Raw genomic sequence first — 27,409 nt, forward strand, 5'->3', positions numbered from 1 at the left:
CAGTTGAAAAAACGAGATTGATAATAGCTACTTTGGGGGTTGTTATGAGTATTTTAAGTAATATAATGTACATAAATTATTTAGTTACAAAATGTTAGCGCCTGCTGGCATCATTGCACTTGTTACTATGTTGGGCAGCTTGGAGGGTGGGACCACCTGAAAGGGAAGTGGGCAGGGCAGACCAGCTTTTCAGAATCCTCTTTTCTGCTGAGATGCCATAGTTCTTAGTTCTGTGTTTTGCTTCCCTTCAAGGTCCTGAAGAGACTACAGAGTAAATATGGCTCTCTGTACCGAAGAGACAATGTTATCCTGAGTGGCACTCACACACACTCGGGTCCAGCAGGATTTTTCCAGTACACAATCTATGTACTAGCCAGCGAAGGGTTCAGCAATCGAACTTTTCAATACTTGGTGTCTGGCATCGTGAAGGTAGGTGAAGAGCTCCCCACCAGCTTCGCTTTACCATTCTCATGGATATTTCAGAACTGGTTTCGTGTAACACAGAGAAATTCCCTGGAGGACTGGGGGTCCGAGTTCAGTTTTGGTACCTACCTCTCTTCGTCTTTCCCGGTGTTACCAGAGGCCCGTCTGTCTCTTTACAGCTCAGAAACTAATACGCAGGAATGATAGTGGGAGGGAAAGTGGAGAGGAGGATGCTACAATCTCCTCCCCGAAAAGGAGAGAGAGCACCTTAGGGACTCAGCTGTGGCAGGGCTTTTAAAGGGAGGGAAAGGAGGCGCTGTGGGGTGGGGCCAATATGCTGGAAGGCCACATGCTAAATAAGTTGGGGCTTTGTCATCCAGGCATCCCTTGTGGCTAGAGAACCTGCTGCAGATCTTCACCTTCCTGGATTTGTTGCAAATATGTTACTTTTCTGTAGGTTAAACAGCACAATCATTTTCAAGATTTGTGTTAGTAAGTACACAGAATTAACAACGATAACAACAAAAGGCAGGGTTACCTGAAGGCCATTGGGCATCCTATTGATGCAAAGGAATATCCTTTAGCAGTTAATTTTTTTAATCCTTTAGGCGTGGCTTTTCAGCAACTAACACTCACTGTTCCATGACCCTATTCTTTTCTCTTTTTTTTCTCCCTCTCTTTGCTTCCTCATATTCGTCATCAGTCCCTCCCAATTCTTCTCCCATTCCTGACTTGTGCTCTTTAGGCCTCTCTAGTTGTCTTCTAGCTTACCGTCACTACTTGCGGGAGATTCTTGTCAGTGTTTTTCTTTAATTGTTATTGTTGTTAATATTACTATTTTTTGCATTTCAGGCTTAGTCCTCTATTTTTTTCACAAAATTAGTTCTACATGCAGACATTTAGCTGACAAAGGCAGGCTTTTCTTTACAACATTTTTATATTGTGCTTAGAAATGTGTTAAGGGTTTATGGAATAAATGTCATGGTTTATAAGGAATATTAATTATAAAAGAACCCAGTAGATTGGGATATACACACTATATACCTTACTGAGAGTATGGTTTGTTTTGCGAGGCTTTATTTTAGTATGTGTAGCTAATATATACTAAATTGTGATAAAAATGTCCCCTTCACTGTGGCTCCCAGCGCACGCCTTTAATCCCAGCACCTGGGAGGCAGAGGCAGGCGGATCCCAGCCTGGTCTCCAGAGCGTGTGCCAGGATAGGCTCCAAAGCTACACAGAGAAACCCTGTCTCGAAAAACCAAACCAAACCAAACCAAACCAAACAAAACAAAACAAAATAAAAATGATTGAAAACAAAGAGGATGATGGGTTTGAGGGAAAGTTGAATACTTGTATGATGATACATTTTGTTCCAAAATAGTAGGAGTCAACTCTCCCAATCTGGCCCCACAATGTAAAATCTTTCATGACCCAGCAGTCCACAGGGCCCAAGAGATGGAACTTTTTCAGGATGTGGTTTATAAGTACCAAACATCCTTACCCATAGCACTTCCCTTATTTCAACCCCAAAGGCTATTTTTGTTTACCTCCAGAAGGATACTGGCCCTGTAATTCTCCAGCCTTTACCTATAGTGGGGGCCCATTAGAAACAATGGAGGTTGGCAGTGAGCTCTTCTGTTTGTACTGCTTATCATCTCCACAAAGATGCATAAACTTACCACTCCATTTATTTATTTATTTTGAACTTTCAGAGCATTGAGATAGCACACACGAATCTTAAACCAGGCAAAATCTTTGTCAACAAAGGAAATGTTGCCAATGTGCAGATCAACCGAAGCCCTTCTTCTTACCTTCAGAACCCACCGTCAGAGAGAGCGAGGTGAGCAGGAACCATCAGGATAATGTTACTGTATCTTCACTGGACAGCAGCAAAATCTAAGTTGTGGAGTGTAGTGTGGTCCCAGAAGAGTATTAAAGAAATCAACTCTAACATGTTTGTCTCAGGCAAGAAGAAACAAGAAATGAATGTAGAGAGAGACATCAATTCTTTTCATCATCCCTACACATTGTTGTCTGCGGGAAACCGTACAAAGACTTGAACGATGGTGGGCTCTGCAGAGAGCTATCATTTTCTACTGTGTAGCCTTTTGAGACTTCTCACCTAAGTTTGTTGGGTCTCAGTTTCTTGGTCTATAAAATGGAGATTTCAATGTGCAAAGCACATCATTTAATAGGCAATTTTTTTCTATTATTCTATGCCATTTTATTGTGTGTTGTCCAGAAGCATCATCTTAGTCTATCTGAGCTGAGCAAGGAAGGGTGGGAGAGAATCAGAGAGAGAGAGAGAGAGAGAGAGAGAGAGAGAGAGAGAGAGAGAGAGAGACCAGATATAATACAGATCATAACTAAATGCAACAGCCAGTGGATACGAGGGCTCTGTGTCTTTTAGAGTGACAAGCCAGGCTTTTGAATGATAAGAAGAAGACACACATGGGTACTGTGACAGTTTACAGTGACATCTCAGTTCTACCTTGACTGCTTGACAGCTTCCAAAGGTACTTGTTTTTAGAAGTTATAATCTGATTTCCTTTGAAAAGATGGAGAATTCTGAAGTTTCAGGTCTTGACTGACCTTGGTTTAAATCTCTGTGTCCTTCTGAAGAGAGTCCATTGAAAATTGATATGATTAGACATTTCAAACACAAATCCTGTTTTTTAACAGACACATCCACATTATATAGTATCATGCATATGGTATAAAAATGTATTTTAGCTTCAGTTAGTTGATCTAGTGCCTCTACCACTGATCATAATTGTAAACTACTTATTTAGCTGAGAATGAGGTATTAGCTGCAGTGTAGGGTTGCTCTTTACTGTGGAGTTCACTAAGAGGCATTAAAGTTTATTTGTTGTTTATTATTAGTGTGTATGTACATGTGTGTGTATATGTGTGTGTATGTGTGTTGAGGACAATTTCTGGGAGCTGGTTCTGTCCTTTTCCCATTATGAGTTCTGGAGATCACAGTTAGGTCTTCAGGCTTGCCTGGATAGAACCTTTATCCAGGGTACTGGAGTGGGGGAGCCTTCTCATCCAGGAGCGGGGGAGCCTTCCCACCCACTCCTATTTTGTTAGGTTTTGTGTCTGCTTCTGTTGTTGGTAGAAGATTAAGGTCAGTCTCTGACATAAATTGACCTAGCTTCTTTATTTTCCTGGCAGGTATTCTTCAAACACAGACAAGGAAATGTTACTCTTGAAAATGGTAGATTTGAATGGAGAAGACTTGGGCCTTATCAGGTAATCCACCCTCTTTCTTTTCCTCCCTCTCTTCGATCTCCTTCCCTCCCTCCCTCCCCACCTCCCTCCCTCCCTCTAGCCCTCATCCCTCTCACCTTCCCTCCCTCTCTTCCTTCCCCTATATGAGTGTCTTTTTATAATTACTTGGAGAATAAAAAGAGACTTGATGAGAGGCCCCAAGTCCTGAGAATTAATTGTGTAGTTAGAAGTTCAGCCTTGGCATCAGGCACAACTGGGTTCAGCCATGAGACCAAGGATATGGTTCTTTGCCTCTAAGGGCTGAGCACATCACTTGTAAATTCATTAATAGAAGGATGACTCAGGTGAGGGATTTTAGTGGAAGTCTCAGCATATATGTATGTCTCTCATGATACAAAGACCCAGTGAAGTAGTTTTGTTTTGATTTTCAGGGTGCTAGAGATGGAGCTCAGAGTCTTATGCATGTTAGACTTGCTGAACCCCTTTCCTTTAAGGTTGTGAGAAAGGATCTTATTATATAGCGCAGGCTGGCTTGAACTTGCTGTGTAGCCCAGGTTGGCCATGAACTAGTCATCCTCTTACCTCAGCTTGGTGTATTCTACCATGAGTGCTGGTGTATTCTACCATGGCTAGCAAGACAGTAAATGTTATTGTTTATCATTTTATCAGTGTCTAATATGTGAACTTCTGTGGTGTGTTTTCCTAAAAGGATAAAGTTTAATGAAGGACAATGCTCACTAGGTATAGAAGATGAACTGACATCACCTAAGGCTGGAGACGAGGTAAAACTGTAGCTTATCCCAGAATTTGACACCGTTATGTGATAGGGACATCATGCAGGAAAGAATAGACCTAGTCTTCTTCAAAGAGAAGGCATTTGTCTTCATATGCCAATGTGTTTACTGCAATTGAACTGATCTAGGAAGTGAGTAGGTGGTCTAGCATTGGTCTAAACACCTTGACCTTTGGACTTAAGAGTTACAAAAAAGGCCTTAGGAAGTTTCTGGGACTGCTTGGTGCTACGGTCAAAAGTCTTGGGTTGCCTCTGGATTGTCATGTTCTCAGCTATGTGACTTTAAAGACCCATTATGTAACTGTCATATTCCAAGCATACTGTGGACTAAAGTGAGTCCTTCAATAGACTCAATAAGAGATAAAATAGACAAATGACATAAGATAAAGATGATGGTCAGAACTGTTATATTCATTAAGGAATGATGACTGAATTAATGAATTGTGTTCATTAATGTTACAAGGCATTGGGGGATATGGCACTGAATTATCTCAAGAATATTTCTTTTTTTTTTTTCCAAGACAGGATTCCTCTGTGTAGTTTTGGAGCCTGTCCTGGCACTCCCTCTGTAGACCAGGCTGGCCTCAAACTCACAGAGATTTGTCTGCTTCTGCCTCCCAAGTTGTGGGACTAAAGGCATGTGTCTCACTACCACCAGGCTCAAGAACATTTCTTGAACTGAACTTGAAAGGAGTCAAGGATTTCTCAGGGAGATTTGAAAAACAGTGAGTTGTGTTACAGTGTGTCTCCAGGACAGGGTGTGGAAGGGAACTGAGCTTCCCTTCTACTGGTGTAGAGCAAATCAGTACAAACTATTTAGGACAGGACTGACACAAAATTGTACACCTGGAATTAGCTTTACCGAGTAGCCCACAATTGGTGGGCAAGGGGCTTTACCTTTACTCTTTCTATTTAGCTCTTGGTTGAATGATAGAAATCATTTACTTCATTCCCTCTTACTAGTTTTGGATTATTCAGCAATGGTATCAGGCAATTGAAGCATCTAGCTTTGGTGCTGCTTTATATGTTACTGCATTGCAGATCTGGAAGTCCCAGGGTCAACTGTCAAGATCTTAGCAAAACTTCTCTATCTGCTATGCTTGATATCCTGCAGTAACTCGCCATTGTTTCTGCTGCTACCATATGCTCTTCTTGACCTAACTGTTTCTTCTTCTTGCCACATGGTGATAACTGTCCTTTGAATACATTAACAATGTTCCAAAATAGATATGAGTCAAAATAGACATAGTCACTCTTCTCATAGGACCTGCAGCCCACTGATGGGAACAGAGGGCTTTTAAGTAGCATAAAATACACATAAAATGATTGGGTTAAACGCTAGGAATTGCATAATTAAATTAAAACTGGCTTACATGTTTAGAAAGGAATGGGCATGGAGCTTTTGTAAGGTGATTTGACTCTGTTAGACAGATGGGAGAATATTTCCCTGAGGCAGTAACAATGGAACTGAAAATTGAAGACTATTAGATGACAAAATGGATGATGAGAGGAACATTCAGTGTGCACAGAGAAGCACATACTGTTCTGTTTGAACAACTGATAGGCTATCTGTGTGTCTTCAGACCAGAGGACAAAGGGACAGGGTGTGTGACACAGACTCACAGATTAGATATAAAGTAAAGTGTTTTTTTATCTTGCATCTCAGCCCAGCACTCAGGAAGCAGTCCAAAGTTTCAGTCCAGCCGGGTCTACACATTGAGACCTTGTCTCTAAAAGCCAAACCAACCAACCAACCAATCAACCAAACAACCAACCAAACAAACAAACCCACCAAAAATATAGCAGCAACAAAACCAGGAGAAATTTAGACCAAGAGAATGGAAAATCATCCAAGCATTCTAATATGAGGTCAGGAGGGGGGACTGTTGAAGAGTTAGGCAGTGTGGGGACTTGAGCACTGAAACAGCTCTATGAGTCAAACTGGTCCACAAGCCACACAAAATTCTGTACCTGTCAGCCTTCATTGCTTTGGTAGATCCCTGCAAGGGATATTTCTATTCCCCGCCCTACCACCAAGCAAAACACTAAGTGATCTGCCCTCCCCCAGACAGAGAGAGCACATTGGGGTGTTCTGAACCATGAATTAAAATACAAGCTGTGCAGCATATGTAAGATCTACTTGATGGATTCTGGAAGTCGTGTCTGTCTGTCTGTCTGTCATTCAGTGCAGGAAATAGACTGAGAGATGAGAAATCCTGATGTCAGAGCATGAGAGCTAAGAAAGGAAAACCATATTTTTTTCCTTCAAACAAAAGAAAACAAAACAAAACAACCTTACAAGGGCAGAGCAGATAGCCAAGTGCCAGTTCTGCAGTTCTGCAGGGTGAAAGGACCAACCCCTCCTGCCACACAGGGGCCACTTTTAGCCTGGCTGGGCGTGGAAGCTGGGAAAACTTGGACTTCTTCCCTCAGGTATGATGCAAAGGAGCAGGCTTGTGCTTGCCCTCCTTCCCTTTGCAGCAGTAGAGTGCACTCTTCTCACTCTCTCCCTACCTCCCTCCCTTCTCATCTGTAGTCCCCCATCCTTCCTTAGCCCCTCCCCTTTGTTAGCCCTTTTTTTTCCCTTTTCCTCTCCCCTCCCTGTGAATGCTTGTCTCCCTTGCCTTCTGTTTTGTATTTTGCAGATCCTTTAATTTTTACAAAAAGCAACCCTGTAAGGGTGTGCCCTTTGAAGGGACATTTTAGAAACAACAGGAGTACTGATGTGTGAAAACCCTTGGGATAATTTGTGCAGGAACCTTGCAAAGCCCAATGTGTTCAAATTCCCAAATGATGTGGCCTTATAGGACTCAGAGACATGGCATATATAAATCTTGACTGTGCATATTATATACAGCCATCTATGACTGTGACTGTGTGAGTCACAGACCTGATGTCTGTTCTCAGTGGCTCCCTCTTTGCTGCCCTGTCCACTTCCTGTTCTGTTCACCTGGCATCACTCGAATAGCAAGGGCTAAAATTTCCGTGGCGGCTTTTCGAGCTATCATTTTTAAAATATTGAAACAGGTGTAGTGCTGGCCTCAAACACATGATGTTCCTGGCTCAGGTTCTCCAGTGCTAGGGTGACAGTCATATACCCCATGGCTGAGTTTACTAACCAGTCTTCATCTTGTCTTTCTTTCTGTCCATTTCACGTCATCCTTATTTTCGCCACCAGCATTAGATCTGCTTTGGGACACTCTGATCCCTGTCCCTATGGGTCTTTCCTGTCCTGCCCCCTTCTGAGTTGCTCTGAAAGCCACCACAGGCTCTCTGCCTTGATCTTCCATCTGGGCTTTGTTCTTGTCCAGCAAAGTGGAGATACTGTGTGTCTCCTGCTAGGTCTGATACATCCTCTTGGAAAGGGAAAGTGCCTTGCAGATGCCAGAGCAATGACCCTTGACTGATAACAAACCCGGGTCCCAGCTTTGGAAAACAGAGCCATACAAACCAGTTGGCAGAAGACCTTGAACTTGATTGTTGTGTACCTGGAAAGTTCTTAACCACAAGAAATCTGTGGCGTTATTTCTTTTTCCAACCCAAAGTTTGTTTTTCAGCACGGGAATACAACATGTTTACCATTAAAAAAAAATGTAGGAATGTAGACAGGAAAAATAAAAATAACCATACAGTTGTGCCACTGTAAGCCAACAGTGGTTAAGACTTAATCTTCTCATACAAAACCAATCAGCAACAAATAGATGTGAATGAAAGAGCATGTAGTAGGGTGGCATTTACTTGTTGTCACTAAAACTTTAATATACCATGAAATACATCAAGATGCTATGTTCTCACACTGAGGTGGTCAAACAGATTCTTGGATGCTTGTTTGGTTTTGTGGCAACCCTCTTCATATCTTAAATATGTTTTGCTTCAAAGTCTTGAAGTTTTATTAAATATAATTAATTCAGCTCTTTGCAGGGTAGAGATCTCAATGTATTTTTAAAGATTATTTTCCAATCTTCCATTGTTCTTTTGTTTGAGGCATCTGCTTAGAAACTTTGTACTTTCTTTTTTGTTGTTGCTGCTGTTGTTTGTTTTTGTTTTGAGTTTTTGTTTTTTGTTTTTGTTTTTTTTTGAGATAGGGTGTCTCTGTGGCTTTGGAGCTGTCATGGAACTAGCTCTTGTAGGCCAGGCTGGTCTCGAACTCACAGAGATCCGCCTGCCTCTGCCTCCCAAGTGCTGGGATTAAAGGCATGTGCCACTTTGATACAGGGTTTCTTTGCATAACCTTGAGCCTTGGCTGTCCTGGAACTTGTTCTATAGACCAGGCTGGCCTCAAACTCACAAACATCTGCCTGCTTCTGTCTCCTGAGTGCTGGAATTAAAGACAGGTTCCTTCCCCTGACCCCTGGCAGGGTCAATTTTGCTTTATACTTAACAGTCTCCATCTTCCCACAAGTAGGTTCATTCTGCTTTCAGAAGTTGATCATTCTCCATCTGGACTTTCATGTGTGTGATTTGCTTCTTGTCTTCAATACTGTGATTCTATCAATCTCTCTCTTCTGGACTGAATGAGTTTTAAAAGTTGCCTTTACATGGAAGATTGTAATTTTCAGTGATACTGCACAGGGTGACAGTGTCTCTTGTTTCATAAGACCTTGCCAGTCCCCTCTAATAAGCCAAAAGTACTTCTCTAGCCCTGGTCGTGTGACATTAGCAGAGACATTGTCTCAGTGCTGGCTACAGTTTTATTTTATTTAAAAGACTTTCATACCTATACAGTTTTCAAATTGTGAACCCAAGAAAAAATTTTTTAAATGAAAATCACCTGTTGATCTAGAAGATTGAAGTTAACTTCTATTAAAATTTTGTGGCATAATCATTTAAACTTTCACTAAACATGCTAGAAATTCTTTATAAAGTGGGATTTTATTATATATAAAGTTTTGCTTATTTTGTTTTTCATTTAGCATTACTTTATGAATATGTTTCAGTATTAATGCTTTTTATATCACCATTTTAAAATTATTTTATACTATTCCAAAATACATTCCATTGTATCTTGCAATTCAAATGTAAATACCACACTGTGTGGGAATATACTTTATTAGTCCTTGTGATAATAATTCTTCAACAAATCTGCATTTGCCAGAGATTTCTTTCAGCTATTTCCTTGAAGTTGGGACCCTGAGCTGAGGGAATTCTTAAAGTTCTTAAAGCTTGAACTATGCAAAGAGCCCTTTGCAAAGATTCCCTTCTTCTTCTTCTTCTTCTTCTTCTTCTTCTTCTTCTTCTTCTTCTTCTTCTTCTTCTTCTTCTTCTTCTTCTTTTTAATAGAACAGTAAACAGCTTTATTACATGAGCTGTGAATGATGGTTTATTTGCCTTTCTGGGCTTTGGTCTTCCTCAGGTAGAACTCCAGCTCCTTGCCTTCTAGCACATAGCCATCTGCTCTGACACACTGGCCTGGTCTTGAGGCAATACAGGCAAGAAGCTTGCCCTACTGGAACTGCTCCTCCAGAAGGCTGCTGATTTTGGCGGTCTTTTTCCTCTCATTATATTTCTTTTGAATTTTCTTTGATCGTTTTTTGTTTAATATTTCTTCCTCCTCGGGAGTCATCTTGGCCCCCTTCTTGCAGTACATAGTGGGACTCGCACCACTGCCGGTACGGTATGCTGTCGATGAGCACAATGCAGTTCTTCACCACGGTCTTGGTGAGGACCAGCTTGTTATTGGATGCATTGTAGACAACGTCAATGACCCTTGTTTTGTGAGTACAGCACTCAGAGCCCCAGGAAAAGTTTCCCACGTCCAATTTTAGGGCACGGTACTTCTTATTACCTCCTCGAACTCCGGCTGTGTGTATACAAGGGCCAATCTTAGTGCTGGCAGCAGGCCATCCCAGCTCATACTTCTTCTTGTGGTAGGGCTTTCTCTTACCCCCCCCCCCCGGTCTTGCGGCGCTTGTGCCTATTGTCCCGAGAGATGCTCATTGCTCGGTGCTGGCTGCCAAAGGTTCCCTTCTTTAGTTTCCTGCTGTAAAGGTGAGTAGAGTGTCGCCTCTCAGATTCTTGCTAGTCCCGGTGTCATCACCCATTACAATGCCCGCCATGAAATAGACTCAAGAAAATTGGAATTTCTTCAATTCCTAGTTAGGCTGAATTTTCAAAAAACACTGTTGTTGACAATTTCCTGTTTTTTTTTTTTTTTTGTTGTTGTTGATTTCTTGGTCATACTATAAAGATAGAGTTTTGTTTGTCATTACTTCATTGAATCCACTGAAAGTATCTCCCCAATATCATTACAGCAAAGGCCTTTCTTGGGCAGGATTTTTGAGGACAGAGAAAGGGATAGTTGAAAACATTCATCTTTTCTAGGGTGCATTGATGGTGAAATTCCTCTGAGGATGTTGACTGATCATCAGGAAACTCAGGAAGCCTCCTTTGGCTGCAGCTCTCACTATCTCTCCTCTATTTGAGCATTTTGGAAAGATTCAGGTTCCATTTGGGCCAAATTATGATCTGAATAATGCTTCCAGTATAATTCAATGAGAGACATCTTTTCTTCTCTTTCCCCAAAATTTTCCAGTGGGATGAGGCAAGAAGGATTGTAAGGGAGGTGACCCAAGTGTGTTCATTAAAATGATTCATGTCAAGTACCACAACAGGCAGAACATGAAACTCCAGTAGCTTAACATAGGGAAGATTTATGGAAATTTAGAGGACTGGTTGGTCCTTCTGCAAGCATGTCATGAGTCAGAACTGTTCACATGCCCCGCCCTTCAAGTCTGCCTGGGAAATTGATGAGCATATGGGTGTTTAATAAGCATCCAATCTCTGCCACTAGAGGGCAGAATTTCCTCATTTAATCATTTCATGCTCCTCTATTGTCTCAACATGTGGGCTGCATGATTCATCTACTGTTTGTATTAACACTGCATTAATACTATTAGGCTCACAAATATCTTTTGCTCAGAGAATTTTGTTTTCTTCATGATCATCATTATCAGAATATCAATAGTACCACCAATGGATTTCTTACTAAAGGCCAGGCTTGGTGCTAAGAACTCTACATACATGAGTTCCTGTAATTGTCAAGTACTTGAGATAGATATTACTGTTGCAATTTTTGTCATAGATATTAAATACTATGGTTCAAATAGATGAAAGCCACTCTGGAGTTGGTATTCTTAGCCTCTCTCTCTCTCTCTCTCTCTCTCTCTCTCTCTCTCTCTCTTTATTAGTTTTTCTGGGATGCTAATCACAGATAGAAGGGACTTCAAATAACAGAAGTTTGTCCTCTCATACATCATGAGACCAGAAGTCCCAAATCATGCCATCCTTTTTTTTTTTTTACATTTTTAATTTGAATTAGAAACAAGATTGTTTTACATGACAATCCCAGTTCCCTCTCCCTCCCATCCTCCCCTCCCCCCAAAACTAAAACCCTACCTGTCACATATCCTTTCTGCTCCCCCTGGATGGTGAGGCCTTCCATAGGGTATCATCAGAGTCTATTGCATCCTTTGGGATAGGGCCTAAGCCCACCCCAGTGTGTCTTGGCTCAGGGAGTATTCCTCTATGTGGAATGGGCTCCCAAAGTCCACACCTATGCTAGGGATAAGTACTAAACTACTACAGGAGGTCCTGTAGATTTCCCAGGTTTCCTCACTGAAACCCATGTTCCTGGGGTCTAGATCAGTCACATGCTGGTTTCCCAGCTATCAGTCTGGGAAGCAAGAGTTCCCCGATGTTCAGGTCAGCTGTTTCTGTGGGTTTCATTAGTCTGGTCTGGACCCCTTTGCTCTTCACTTGTCTTTCTCTGCATCTGGATTCCAAAGACAAAGTGGGAAATACCCTTGAATTAATTGTTTGGTACAGGAGACCGCTTCCTGAACATTACACCAGTAGCACAGACACTGAGCTCAACAATTGATAAATGGGACCTCCTGAAACTGAGAAGCTTCTGTAAGGCAAAAGACACAGTCAGCAAGACAAAACGGCAGCCCACAGACTGGGAAAAGATATTCACCAACCCCATATCCAACAGAGGGCTGATCAAAAATTTACAAAGAACTCAAGAAGCTAGTCTCCAAAACATCAAACAATCCAATTAAAAAGTGGGGTACAGAACTAAATAGACAATTCTCAATAGAGGAATCTAAAATGGCTGAAAGACACATAAGAAAGTGTTCAACATCTTTAGCCATCAGGGAAATGCAAATCAAAACAACTCTGAGATACCATCTTACTCCTGTCAGAATGGCCAAAATCAAAAATACCAATGACAGTTCATGCTGGAGACGATGTGGAGAAAGGGGAACACTTCTCTACTGCTGGTGGGAGTGCCAACTTGTGCAGCCACTTTGGAAATCAGTATGGTGACTCCTCAAGAAAATGGGAATCAGTTTACCACACAATCCAGCAATTCCACTCTTAGGAATATACCCAAAAGATGCACATTCATACAACAAGGGCATCTGTTCAACCATGTTCATAGCAGACTATTTGTAATAATGCTGTCCTTTGAGGGAGAGTCCATGGAGTGAGGGAGATTCCATGAAGTGCTGTTCTTAGCTCACAGTGGTTGCCATCAATTCTTGGCTTCCTCACCTGTGGACAACTTCTCATTACCTTTCTCTTTGGGTTTTGAGCATCACTTTTTGTTGTTGTTGTTTGTTTGTTTTGCTTTGTTTCTCCTCTTGAATGCCAGCAATTAGAGTTAGGGCTCATGTTAAACAGGTATGATCTTATTCAAGCTTTACTTCGATTATGATAGCTTTTTGTATTGTTCATTCAGAGTTCCGTGTCTCCATGAAATTCTGTGAATATAACCTTTGAATGTATTAACACCTTCCTATTTCCTTGTCTGTGGACATTTAGGCTGGATATGAGCCACAGCTAGCACAGAAACCCTTGCAAGATGTCTCACCAAGCCATTCTTTTTCTCTGGACTGACTGAGGTACCTGTCTCAATGAATTGAGCATCCATTTGGAGTTATGTTCCCAGTGACCCCGTGCTTGTACCTCCTACATAGGGTACAGTTTATATAATGTTTATTCATTAGGTCCAGAGCTGTGAATGGAACCCGTGGTAGGCTAGGTGTTTGCTTTAGAATATTTAAGAGTTTTTCAAAGTAGGAAACACATTTTATATTCAATCCTTGGCTCTAGGGATCTTCCTTCTCCAGTGTCCTATTGATACAGCAGAACAACTTAATTATACTAGTCTATCTTAATGTGCTACTTACTTACTTATAAATTCAGTGAAAATGTATTGTTTTTTCAGTCTCTGGAATTTTGTAGTAAACTTTGTAGTGGGGTGGTTTGAGCTGGAAGTGATCTGTGGTTTTGTTCACTTGATTGTATTGCACTGACTTGAATAGAGTTCTGTGTCCTTTCTTACAGCTAGGTGTGATGTTACCCATACTTTTAAAGCGTTTATCATCAGGAATATATTCATCCTTTTATGTCTTCATTTGAACTCCTTCTGAGAAACTAAGTCTTTACTTCAGTCTTTGGCATTTTGCTTTGAAGACTTTAGTTTGAACAGATAAAATGAATTGTGACCATGGCCTTTTAAAATTAATGTGACCGTGTCTCTGTATGTGTTTATCAATATTCACTACTTCCATAGTACCTTAAATGTTGTGACATGCCCAACATTTTAATAGCATACATTTCAAAGGGAAGAGAAGGAAAATATAGTTCCTTTTTCTGCAGTTCATATCCTTTCTGAAGCATTGCTCAAGGCAAGATGATGTCCTGTTTGTATTGAACTAGTGAATGAATAGAGGGGAAAGAGCCAGTGTTCCATGATGGGGACCTGGATTCAGAGTCCTGCTTCTTGATGTGTGACTGTGAACTTGGCCAGGCCACTCAGAGGCTTAGTTTACCTATTTTGAAAGGAGGATAATCATTGTTTCTGACTAAAGAGGGATCTGAAGTCCTTTGCCTAGGACATGGGGGATAACAGTCAATGTCGAGAGAATTGTTCTGTGTGTTTTCTTCAATTGTATAGTGGTTGAATTGGGCTCACCTCACTGTAAGCAGATCAAATGTCAATATTTTGGATGAGAAGCCATGAGCCTGCTGTGATCATCTCCATTTTTTTCTTCCAAATCCGATGAATGAAATGCTAAAACAGCAGCAAAATCCACCTAATAGGGAAATGGTTGATTTCAGTGTCTTTCATGTTTTAAGAAGACGGAGACTGAAGGACAGATGGAAGGATAAGAGGGAAGGGAAGAGAGGTAGGAGAAGAGGGGAGATGAAGGGAGAGACCAGGGTAGGGTTTTCTTAAATATAGAATCTTGCAAGCAAATTGAGAACATGGGAAGAGGCGGGAGGAAGCTAAGAGGGTGAGAAGGGAAGAAAAGGAAGGATGCAGAGGTCATGAGGAAGCAGAAATTTTGAGTCCAGTGTAGATTAGAAGAAAGGACATATGATAGATAGGATTTTAGTTGGGGTGGTGGTAAAGGAGGAAGGGAGGGAGAAGGGAACTGGGATAGTCATGTAATTCAATCTTGTTTGTAATTCAAATATATTAAAAATGAAAAACTAAAAAAAAGGAATATTTCTTTTAATATTTGGCTTCTAAAGGGTGAGCTTAGGATGTCTTCAGTGTCCACACTTTTACGCAGTGGTTAATAGACATCTTGGAGGGCAGAGCTATTCTTATAGACTGATGATTTGTTCAGAAACTTACTGTATTTAGTAATTTTTGAAATTACTTGGGAGTCTGAGGCAGGAGGATCTCAAGTTATTATTATTATTATTATTATTGTTATTTTTAATAAAAAGGTAAAAGCTACACTGGAAAAGTTTAGTATCAATTTAGAGCAGCTAGTATGACAATCTCCACATAACTATAATCAGCTTTGATATAAATGGAAATATTCTGCCATTCTGTTTCATTATTCCACTCTCATTTTTGTTTGTTTACTAGAAAAGAGGGGAGCTGTGCAAGGTAGCAGCTAGATTCTAGCACTGCATTCTTGCAATTAGAATACAAATAATTTCTTAAAAGTGTTTAATAACGAGTCTTATTGGGGATAAAGTTTTGAAGTGTATGTGTTTGTTTAATTTGTGTGCATGCATGTGTGTTTGTGTATAGTTTAGGGCCATGCACATGCTAAGTAAGTGCTCTACCATTGAGCTATATTGACAGTCCAATAAAATCTTTTCCTTATCTGTTTTGTTTAAAACAGAATAAAAAACTGAATACAGACTGTATTTTTGACTGTGTATATTGTTTAATATCCTTAATATGTGACAATTCTGTTATTTTACACACACACACACTCAGAGAGAGAGAGAGAGAGAGAGAGAGAGAGAAAGAGAGAGAGAGAGAGAGAGAGAGAAATTTGTGTAAGTGTGTGAAAGAGCTGGCCACATCGGCTTGCTCTCCCATGAAGCAACAGTTGGCTTATGCTGGTTGGAGACTTTCAGCTCCTGTAGACTCTTCCATTCTTTATAACCCACACAAGGCCCTATTGTACCAACCAGAACAACTTCTTCATGCTGCCAGCCTAGTGCATAAAGCCTTGATGAGCTTCAAGCCATCATCCCAACACTACCTCTACTATCAGGTGATGAGAATGAAGGACTTTAAATGGATCTTAAAGTCCAAAAACATGCCAAATCTTTAGATTAATGTTTACTTTTGTGTACCATTTTCACTCAGGTAGTGACATAAGCTAAATGTTTAAATTTTTTTCCAGCATAGGATTGAATCCTCAAGAGTTTAAAAACTCCTAAATTAACCTGAGACTCCGTGACTCAACATTTCTCTTTACGTGAGCATTTTGGCTCATCTGCTTTCCTGCCTTGCATCCAGCAGACATCTGTATTAGTAACTTTCCTTATCCCTTTGACAAAATGCCCCAAGGGAAGAAGAACACAGGAATGATTTAGTTTGCTCACAGTTTGACAGAGCACAGTCCAGCATGGCAGGGAATTCACCATTGAGTGGACAGCAGTGGATGGCTGCGGCCTCATTTCACGGCAGAATAGGAGGAAAGGGCTTCAAGCCCGGTGCCTACAGCCCTATATCTGTGATCTAGGCCCCATATCCACAGAGATCCACACTCTCCCAGAGCAGTACTATCTGTTATGGGCTAAGTTTTCAAACATCCAAACCACAACAGCTTCTTTTACCCACTTGAAGGTTTGATTTTGAAGGGCTTCTAGGCAAGCTGTCATAGGATTCTAGTCTTCTATGCCATCATTTTACTTCTCCATGTCACCTATGAAGATGGGGGCAAACAGTCTACCAGCATTGTGAAATAAAGTAACAGATGTGTAATTAGCTTGTAAATTATATGGACCTATATTTTAAGAAGGCATTACAATGCGTAAGGACATGCTGAATTGTACATAGCACACTCTCTTAACATCCCCCTTGACTTTGCTGTTCCTAGCTCTGTAATGCCCTTCAAATTAATTGCTAATCATCTGTGTATGAAAAGTCTTTGTGTCTGTTTTTCTTTGCAATATCATTTGTCATTCCATATTAAGGGCATTTGTTCACATCTCTGTCTTCTATGAGATTCTGAGAGAAGCCTCCATTTATTCCAGGCTTGGCATACTGTTAACCCTCAGTGTCTACTGAATTGAATTGGGTGAATCTGAATAATTATTATCTTTGTGTCTGTCTTAAAGGACAAAGTCTATGTCTATCCATTTATTTGAACTATCCTCTGGTAGCTGACCACCTTCAGACCTTTTTAACAGCATTTATGAAGATAATGGCGATACAATATTCCATGAAAATGGAGTTCTGTATTTTTTACAGCAAATGATCAGAATTCTTGGGCGTATTATTTGCAATTTTATCTAATCAGCAGTGAAAGAATCTGGATGTAGGATGCTTGGAATTTGAGACACTTTTATGTGCTTCACTGGTGCAGTAGGCAGTGGGTCAGTTTCACAAAATACTTTTATGTGCTGAGAAAGACAGAAGCCTTTGAGAGAAGACATCACCTGTGGTCCCACTCCCTAGGCTCTTTTGATGAACTTGGAGCTCTCTTCTCTTTTATAGCTGGTTTGCCATTCATCCTGTCAGCATGAACAATAGCAACCACCTGGTAAATAGTGACAATATGGGCTATGCAGCTTACCTATTTGAGCAAGAGAAGAACAGAGGTTATCTACCTGGACAGGTGAGAATTGATATCACTGAAATCTTCATCTTGATTCAAATTTCAAGTATAAAGTTTTCTCATGGGCCTCATGAATATACTTGGATAGAAAGAATTTGCTGGTCTGGAAATGGCTCAGTTGTAAAGGGTATTTGCTACTCCTCTAGAGGACAGGGCTTGGTTCCCAACACCCATATAAGGAGACTCACAACTTACGATTCCAGTTTCAGGAGATTTGACCCCTCTTCTTCTAACCTCTATGGGAAATGCTCATGTGCCCACATGTTTACACACACACACACACACACACACACACACACCCAAGAAATCTCTATCTGTTTGTTTATCTTCTCCCAGTGTAGAAAGAAATGTTTCAAATAATAAAGATACCATTTGTTCTTAGTAGCAGATGTTTCTTATATTAACGACTTCATAAATTTACAACCAATTTTTATAAGAAAGATCAGTTCCTGCAATAGTCTTTGTCCAGGCTGGTAATATGATTCACTGCACTGATCTTAACTTTAACTCTTAGTGCTATAAGAGTGCTGTGCACCTTCTTAGAGGTGTAAAACCATGAATGGAGACAGATGACCAGAACTTTTTATTGATTCAGGTTTTCCTAAAGAAAACATTCCTTCTAAGGACCTTATTTTTCCAGTAACACTTAAGCTGGAGAGATGTCTCAGCAATTAAGAACACTGGCTGCTTTTCTAGAGGATTCAGGCTCAATTCTCAGAACCCACATGGCAGCTCACAGCTGCTCTACCTCCATTCCCACTGTCTCTGGCTCCAACATCATATTTTTGGCTCCACAGGCACAGCATGCACATGGTGAATGAACATACATGCAGGCAAAATACCCATACACATTAAGAAAGTCTAAGCCCCAGAAACCTTAATCCATCACTCAAGTGACCCTGAAGCTCATCTGGTACTAAGATCTGAAATCAGGAAGTTAATTGACTTACTACAGGAACCTCTTAAACTATGGGTAACTAGTGACTACAGAGGGAAAGGGGTGAGAGACACTGCTCTGCTTGGCCACTGGATGCAAACACCAGATGCAGAAGAATAAAGATGATAAGAGTCAAAGGCCATAGTGAATGACCTCATTAAAAAAAATGATCTTTTAGCTCCTTTACAGACAAAACTCTATTTTTCTCTCTTTTTTAGATTACATTGATTTTTCTTTCTTATTTTTCCTTCTCTCTTCCTTACCCCCATCCCTTCCCTCCCTTTCTTCCTCCCCCCCCCCTTTTTTTGAGAAGGCCTTGCTAAATTCTAGGATAACCTTGAATTTATGATCTTCCATTTTAGCCTCCCAATTTTCTGGATTCCCAGTGTGTACTACCATGCAATTTGGGGAAAGAGGTTCTCCTTTATACTTAATAGGGTTATTGATCCATGTCTTTCTCTAAGAAAACTGGAGACGTTTATTGAAAATGGTGGATGAGACTGATGCCTGGTCTGTCTCTAATCTGGCTGAAGAAAAGAGGAGCTCACAGAGGCAGCCTAGGTGATGACTTCAAGAAGCTCACAGGGGCAGCCTAGGTGGTGACTGTGAAGGAGCTCACAGAGGCAGCCTTGGTGATGACTTAAAGGAACTCACAGGGGCAGCCTAGGTAGTGACTGTTAAGGAGCTCACAGGGGACCAGCCTGGGTGGTGACTGTCAAGTGCAAGTAGACTTCTGGGCTTCAGGTAAAGCACCAGATACTAGATGGATGGCTCTACATTTTGTCACTTAATGTACTCTGCATTTCTTGTCAAATTGTGTGCATTAGAGGGAGGAATGCCTTTGAAAGACTTCTTTGGAGACTTTCATTGATAACTGGATTATTTTCAGTAATATGATCAAAACATGTGCCTTTTTGGAAAATAAAAACAATCAGAAAATAAAATAAAAAATAAGTACAATAAAATAAATTTTGTTTAGAAAACAAAATAAAAATTCTCAGAATATTGTCTATATTTTTATTGTCTGTACATGATTTTGTTTGAGGGCTGGGAAGATAATTCAGTTAGTAAAATACTTCCTGTGTCTGAATTGAATGCCCCAAATTCAAACCAAAGTTTAGGCATGCTTGTAATCTCAGCATTGGAGAGGCAATTACAGGGAGATCCCTGGAGCTCACCGGCCAGCTAGCATTGCCTAATCAGTGAATGACCAGGTTGTAAAAAGATTGTACTTCAAAAACAACTGAATGAGGAGGTGCTTCTAAGGAATGATGTCTGAGTTGGACCTCTGCTCTTAACCACACGTGTGTCCACATAGAAGTTTTATGAGTGAATTGAGTGTGTGTGTCTTTAATGGAAAAAAAATAATAAAAGAAAAAAATATAAAAGGTAATGGTGCATTTATTTTGGCAGGGACCATTCGTAGCAGGCTTTGCTTCATCAAATCTTGGAGATGTGTCCCCCAACATTCTTGGTCCACATTGTGCCAACACAGGAGAGTCTTGTGACAACGAAAAAAGCACCTGTCCCGTCGGCGGGGTAGGTAGTAAGGGCACGTTCACTTCATGTTTGAATATTTATCAATAACATACAGATGTGTTGTGTCCAAGTCCACACAGGCTGTTGGTCTCTAGTTTCCACTCTTCTCTGAAGCATTTACCCAGCTTCTCTAAATTTTAAGTGGGTTGTCTAAGTTTTCCATGGTGATGTCAAATGCAGAGGGCAATGTGTACTTCCCTGGACCTGGCTAGGCAGCTTAAAATATTTTACCTTGTAATATTTGAGTTTTCAAGTTTGTGCCTAAAACTGCCTGCTATGACATTTCTTATAAATTGTAAACCTGTAGTTTTTTTTTAAAATAGATTTTCTTTTCCCCCTTTAAAATTAAGTTAATCTTTCTATAAAACATCAAATAGCATGGATATAGATAGTAAATATTGAGAGTCTTTAAGTGTACTGGTTTAATGTGAATGTCCCCACAGATCCACATGTTTGAATGTTTACTTCCCAATTGTTGGAACTGCGGTGGGAAGGATTAGGGGTGTGGCCTTGGAGGTGTGTCCCTGGGGTGAGCTTTGAGATCTCAAAAGACTCAGGCTATTTCCTGATTCTCCCTCTGCTCCTGCTTGTGGATTAGGATGTGAGCTCTTAGCTGCTGTGCACTCACTCCACCATCATAACTCTTCCATAAACTGTGAACCCAACCAAACTCTTCTCTAACTTGCCTTGGCCATGGTGTTTTACCTCAGCAATAGGAAAGTGACTAAGACACCAAGTACTACTTGCTTCCTTCCTCCTCAGTGATTGTTACTCACACTCTTTTTCCTTTGTTTGTACACGCATCCATAAACATGTTTTATGTATGGGTTCTAGGGCTTAAGTTTCCCAATACAATTTCCTTTAGAAATTGTTCTGTATCTACATCTATGTGGCGAATTTAACTCCTTTCCCAGAATTCATTTCAGTCTGTTTCAGCTTTCACTCATCAGCAGATGCTGGCTGGCTTCCCAGTTCCTATTCTTTGTGAATTAATCCCCTCATGTTGCCACTTTTGTTACCCTATGTTTCTGCCCTACTCAATGAACAACCTGGGCTAACAGTTACACTGTATGTATGTTATTGTTTCTAGTTACAAATTTTCCTTTTTCTTCATTTGTACATTTTGTCTCACCATTAATTTGTCATATATTTTAAGATTACTTATTAAACTCCACAATTCAAAGATGAAATGGTTAGATAAATTATGTTCACCCGCAATAGCATATTCTGCAGCAAATTATCAAATGTTGGAATACTGGATAATGTGGCAAAATCTTATACAGTGTGGAGTAACAAATTTGGATTCAATATTGCATATTCATTATAGTAGCAATTTTTCAAAATGAATGTTATATAGTAAAAGAAAAGGTGACATATCTTTAATTGTTAGTGATTTTTCTTTTGATGCTGTTACAGCTAGCTTTCATTTTCCTCCTGATGTATTTTTATGTTTTTCTACAGTGAGCATACTTTACTTTTATAATTGGAAAAATCACAAGAAGACTCTCCTTCCTCCTTAATTCTGTTACTCTTCAATTATGTTTTTGGCTTCCCTCATTCAAGCAACCCTGTAGACAGCATTTGCTCTCTGCATCACACATGCTGGCACAACGGTCTAAGTGGGGATTATGTTTCCATACTCTCATGTGATGTGTTTCTTTATTTCCGACAAACATGTTCTAAGCCATAACTAAAATAACTTTATTATGCTCACTTTTAAATGCCATTATTTTGTTAACCCATTCTTTACTTTTGTGTTTTTCTTCCCCCCCCCCCACTCTCTTTTTTTCCTTCCTGTAAGCTTGATCACTGACTTTACACACATCTGCACAGGTATAGGAGTCCTGACTGAGGACATAATTGAAAGTTTTCTATTAAAGAGAGAAAACACCTAATGCATGCTACTCATGGCCTGTCTACCCTTTCAGTGACTTGTCCACCCACCCATGTATAAGCGACTATTGTCCCAATCTTCATTTAAGCCAAGTATATCACTCTTGGATTTCTTGATGGTACAATATGCAAAGAGCTAGCTCTAGGTTAAATTTCCATTTCATTATTCATGAGGTTGAACATGTTCTAATATTGAATGACCATATGCACACACATGAGAGAGAGAGAGACAGAGACAGAGACAGAGACAGAGATTAATTACCTCTTTGGTTTGTAATTCATGGTACATGCGTTATGATGCTTTTTATTGCAAGTAAGAGAAATGCCAACTCAGCATGCATAAATCAAGGGGTATTAATAAAGACATCCTTTTCCTTTATTTTTTGAATTTAGATGCAGTACTTGGACAAATTTATATTACAGTAGTTTGTTAATCTGCTTAAGGATGTTAGGATAATAGGCATACCCACCTCTTCAAACATTAATTGATTTTACATGTTGGGAATTTTGCATCTTTCTTGTTATTTTAAATATAGCATGCATTGTTGTCAACAGTTGTTTCCCTACTGTGCCACAGAAACCCAGAATAAATTCTGTCTGGCATTGCTTTGATGCCCTTACCTAACTTCTCTGTGTCCCCTTCCTCTCCACCTTTCCTGGTCTCTATTGACTACTATTCCACCCCATTCTTGCATGAGATCAACTTTTTAGCTTTTACAAGAGAGTGAGAGAGTATGTGGTGTTTGCTTCTGCGTGTCTGGGTTATTTCACTGAACAGAAGGCTCCCAGTTCTGTGTACATTTCTGCAAATAAAGGGATTCCACTCCCTTTCATAGCCAAGAAGCATTCTATTGTATATGCCCGACAGTTGTCTGTTGATGGGCACTGTGGTTGAAGTTACTGTGATGGATAGTATCAGAGCAAGCAAAGACGTGTAAAAAATGAGTATAATGACTTCATCCCCTTTATATAGGTAAAAGCAGGATGTTCTTCCCTATGGAAAAATCTTAAAGTTCCTAATGCATTCGTTCTTAAAATATTTGTCAAAAGTAGTACAAAAGTTCCCTACTGTATAAATTCTCTATCAGCCTTATTTATGTTGTCCCTCCTATATAGATGTTTAAGGTGTCAACTTTACTAAGCCTGTTTTTAAAATTATTTTTAAGTCTTTTTTTTTATGTTTCAGACTGTAACATTTATTTACCTGTATTTTCTTTCCTTATGTTCTTTGTGACATTCATCTTATTTAAGTATTTGGTCAATCTGGAGTTTTGCCGATTTAGGAAATGGGATATAGAGTTGGAATTGTTCATTTTCTTCCCAGGAGGATGGCTAATTGTTCTGATATAATCTAAATGAGTTTCTGTGTGGGACAGTCAGAGCAAGATCCCAGGCAAGCATGAGCAAGTAAAAAGGCAGCCACAGAGGGTAAGGCCTGCCTTCCAGTTCCAGCTCAGAGTTAGCTCCTTGTACAAAGTACATCTAATCTCTCAACCAAGCTGAAGCTCTGCTTCCTAATTTTAAAAGGAAGTGACTGGAATAGATGCAATCTGAAAAATTCCCTCCTCTAAATGCATGCATGATTATGTTTGCTCTAGCCTGTAAATTGAGAAAATGTCTCAAGAGAAAAGCTAGAATTGGCTTAGTAAACGTTGGATTCAGTTGCAATTTTCCGGTTCTTAAAGCCATCACTCATTGCACTAAGGATCTTATTGTCTTATTTTGCTCCAGCCTAGCATGTGCATGGCCAGCGGACCTGGACAAGATATCTTTGACAGCACACAAATTATAGGACGGATGATCTACCAGACAGCCAAGGTAGGCACGAGCCCAGTGGTTTCCATCTTTGTTTCATTTTGTTCTTTAAAACCCACAGACATCATTTATTAGGAAGTCCATAATTGCAAGCTAGGCCACAAAAGCTCAGGCTGGCCAGGAAGTCTAAAAGATTTGGGTTTGTGAGGTTACCCTTGGGAGCCACACAGGACTCTGTCTGATCTTGTCAGACTTCCTAGTGCATTTAAAACCAAGCAAGCAGGAAAACATTCTATTTTAAGATGTTAGAAAGCCTGAGTGTTCACCTCCGACTGAGGAGACAGATAGATTGTCAAGTGTTCAGTTAATGTGGCCTCACACAGGACCAGCCTGATGTAGATTCTCAGAAATTCTTCCAGTCATTGCCGGGCTAAAAGCACCTGACTGCTTCTGAACTTGGCCTTCAATGACAAAGATATTCTGGCACCACAAATTCCCAATTATTTGTATGCTTCTTTGAAAGGGCAAAGGTCACATCGCCTTTCTCCCATATGCTGAAGGGAGAATCTGGTTAGCTAGGGATTACTATGAATGACTCCATCTTCTTCCTGGTCCTAAAATTTTTGTTTCATGTGTGTGATGCATGTATGTATAGGCGTGTGCTTTTGGGTGTGAGGATGCATGTACACGTGTGCATGCAACACATGTATGTGGAGGACCAATGTTGAGGTTGGGTGTCTTGCTTAATTGCTCTCCACCTTGTTATTTGAGAGGAGTCTCTCATTGGACTTGAAACTTACTACTTGGCTAGAGTGACTGTCCAACAGTCCCAGAGTTTCTTCTGTCTCTGTCTCCACAGTACTGGGGTTCTAGAAGTGTGTCTCTCTACTCTACTGGGGTTCTAGAAGTGTGTCTCTCTACCATACTAGAGTTCAAGAAATGTGTCTTTCTACTCTACTGAGGTTCTAGAAGTGTGTCTCTCTACTCTACTGGGGTTTTAGAAGTGTGCCTGTCTATCTACTGGGGTTCTAGAAGTGTGCCTCTCTACCCTGCTTTATATAGGTACTGGGAACAGAACTGAGGTCCTCATGTTTGTGTGGACAGAGCCATCTCCCCAGTGGTGTGCTAAATTTTGTCTTTTATGCTGTCCCCATTTTTGTACCTGCTTCTACAGAGTCATTTCTGAGGGGAAATGACAAAGAGAAATGGCTTCTAACTGATATGTCCATGATAGTATTAAGTACCTCTGTTTTCATGCTTGTGTGTATGTGTGTTCATGTACAAGTATGAGCATACACATGTGGGTGAACACACACACACACACACACACACACACACACACAGTTATACCTGCCTACTTGTGTTTACATAGATAATTCCTTCTGAGTTCCAAAATGTTTCAGAAGCAATTAAGAAGAACAAATGTTCCTGCCAAAAGCATCCGACATAAAATCTATAACCACAGACAACTAATTGCTATAGTTTCTTTTTATTTGCTGTGGTATTATCAGTGGATTATTTTAAGTTAAAGGATTCCTTTTATGTGGGTCTGTAACACACTTGGTGCCAGAAATTTTGTTTCTGTCCTTGGCCTGAGAGCAGAGAGATTCTGGATTCTCAGTAAGGTACAAGGTATGGGACTCCAGTTTCTTATCTTAAAAGGCCACACAAAACTGTCATGGAAGTGGCCTAGGTGTCAGGCTAGTGGACTTGTGCTAAAGTAGGGAATTTCCTATATTGTATGACACAAATTAATAAGCACAAATGTCTCTAAAAGTATTAGGCTAATATTTCCTATACGCTTGGAAAAACATCACTTGATTTTATAGAAACAAAACAAAACAACAACCACAAAATGCCCACCCAGAATGTCAAAGAGTAGCTGATGTGTGGGGGACACAGCATCTTTGAACCACCTGGCTCCTGTCCTTGGAGAGCTCAGGTGTCCTAAGAGGGGCACTTTGTGCCAAGTCTACCTGCTGACAGCCTGACATCCCAGCAAGTATGAGGTTGGAGCTTTTATGTCATGGTCTGTTTCATTACTAAGTTCTTATTTGGGATGAAGAGACACAGGTTGACATTCCCAGAGGTTTCTGGTTCTGGGAAGCTCTGGGATTGATGATAGAATTGTGGGGTGGGGTTGGGGGTGAAGATGTTTTCAAGCAGTGAGTGAAAGAAAGCTGTCTTGGTGCAGAAGGTGCTAGGTGCCTGTGTTAGGTGTCCATTTCTCTCTGGTTCTTTTCCTCAAGACAGTGAGCCTATGTGTGCTTTCTAGGAGCTGCATGACTCTGCCTCCCAGGAGGTGACTGGACCAGTGCTGGCAGCTCACCAGTGGGTGAACATGACAGATGTGAGCGTCATGCTCAATGACACATATGCAGTGAGTATGACACAGGACACTGACCTTGCTGCATGGGCAGAGCGCGGCTGACTGTTACTTACTGCTGAACTTCTGTTTCTTTGTTGTTGTTTTATGGTCCTTTCTGCAGGTGAAGACATGTAAACCTGCCCTGGGCTACAGTTTTGCAGCAGGCACAATTGATGGAGTTTCAGGCCTCAATATTACACAGGGTGAGATGGAGGAGGATGGAATGCGAGCTTCCAGGTTCGGAGGCTTCAGGCTTCTGTTTCCTAATGAAGCTTAACTGTGGTCAGTGTGTTTATGATTACCATTTTAACTCAGGAGGCTTCAGGCTGGCCAAGTCTGGGTGTGACATCTCAGATTCCCCAGGGATAGGCATCTTTTGTCCCTTAGCTTTGTTAATTCAAATAAAGGCAGAGCAAATTCTCCTGGCATTTCAGAATATTGATGAACCTTGGTAATGCAGAGTGTGTGTGTGTGTGTGTGTGTGTGTGTGTGTGTGTGTGTGTGTGTGCATGCATGCGCGTGTGTGCACACACACACACATTAGTTTGTGTATCTGCGCAGTGTGCCTGCACAGTGCCTGTATAGAGATGAGAGGTGCTGAAGCTTGATGCCTTTCACTTATTGTTAGAGGCAGGTTCTCTCTTGGCTTGGAAATTGCCATGTGTCCAGGCTGGCTAACCCTCCAGCTTCTAGGGACCCACCTGTGTCCACCTTCCAGTTCATCATTGCCAAGACTGCAGGTGTGGACCAGTGCACCTGACTTTTTATGTGGGCTCTGGGGATCTGAGTTCAGATCTTCACACTTTGGGAGCAAGCTCTTACTCACTGAGCCATCTCTCTAACCCCCAGAATATCCATTGCTTTAAGCAGTCATGATTCCTTTGTGCTAGAAGTGTGCTAAGAGTATAATGAAGAAAGTGAAAAAAAGAACAACCTTGAGAATGAGAGAAAATGTTTTCAAATAGTATATCTGATAAGGGAATTGTATATCAAATATATTTTAGAAAACCTCTTATAACTCAATAGCAGTTATCTATTGAGAAATAATTGACAAGCCACATAATTTAGCCATTGGATGGTTTTTAATATGTTGGCAAACACACAACCCTCCTAAACTCTACTTTGGAATTTCCATCACTCCAACAGAAAATCTGAATATGCTAGCTGCCTGCTACTGTATAAGAAACCAATGTGCCTCCCATGTCTCCATTTTGCTACCTTGCTATTTCCTATGAATGGGAAGACATGGTATCTGGATTTTTGTTGCATCTTTTATGTAGCATTGTGTTTTTAAGGTACATGGAGGCATAGATGTGGAAGCAGTCCATTCCCTTTTATGGTTGAATGAATTCATAGTA

The 27,409-nt window shown here is 40.6% G+C and overlaps 1 protein-coding gene and 1 pseudogene across 1 annotated transcript in view; one reads left to right on the forward strand and one right to left on the reverse strand.

Moving 5' to 3' along the window:
- The window catches only part of Asah2 (N-acylsphingosine amidohydrolase 2), a 64,605-nt gene that overhangs the window by 13,595 nt on the left and 23,601 nt on the right, over nt 1–27,409 (forward strand). Inside the window, exons 4-11 of the mRNA XM_035443092.1 lie at nt 253–429; nt 2,139–2,266; nt 3,604–3,681; nt 17,439–17,559; nt 19,910–20,035; nt 23,660–23,746; nt 25,959–26,063; nt 26,173–26,254. Of these exons, the coding sequence (XP_035298983.1) occupies nt 253–429; nt 2,139–2,266; nt 3,604–3,681; nt 17,439–17,559; nt 19,910–20,035; nt 23,660–23,746; nt 25,959–26,063; nt 26,173–26,254 (904 nt within the window). The remainder of the gene's footprint in view (nt 1–252; nt 430–2,138; nt 2,267–3,603; nt 3,682–17,438; nt 17,560–19,909; nt 20,036–23,659; nt 23,747–25,958; nt 26,064–26,172; nt 26,255–27,409) is intronic.
- Nucleotides 9,774–10,390, reverse strand: LOC100766136 (annotated as a pseudogene).

Source organism: Cricetulus griseus, chromosome 3, assembly GCF_003668045.3.
Source record: "Cricetulus griseus strain 17A/GY chromosome 3, alternate assembly CriGri-PICRH-1.0, whole genome shotgun sequence".
NCBI classification, from domain to species: Eukaryota; Metazoa; Chordata; class Mammalia; order Rodentia; family Cricetidae; genus Cricetulus; species Cricetulus griseus.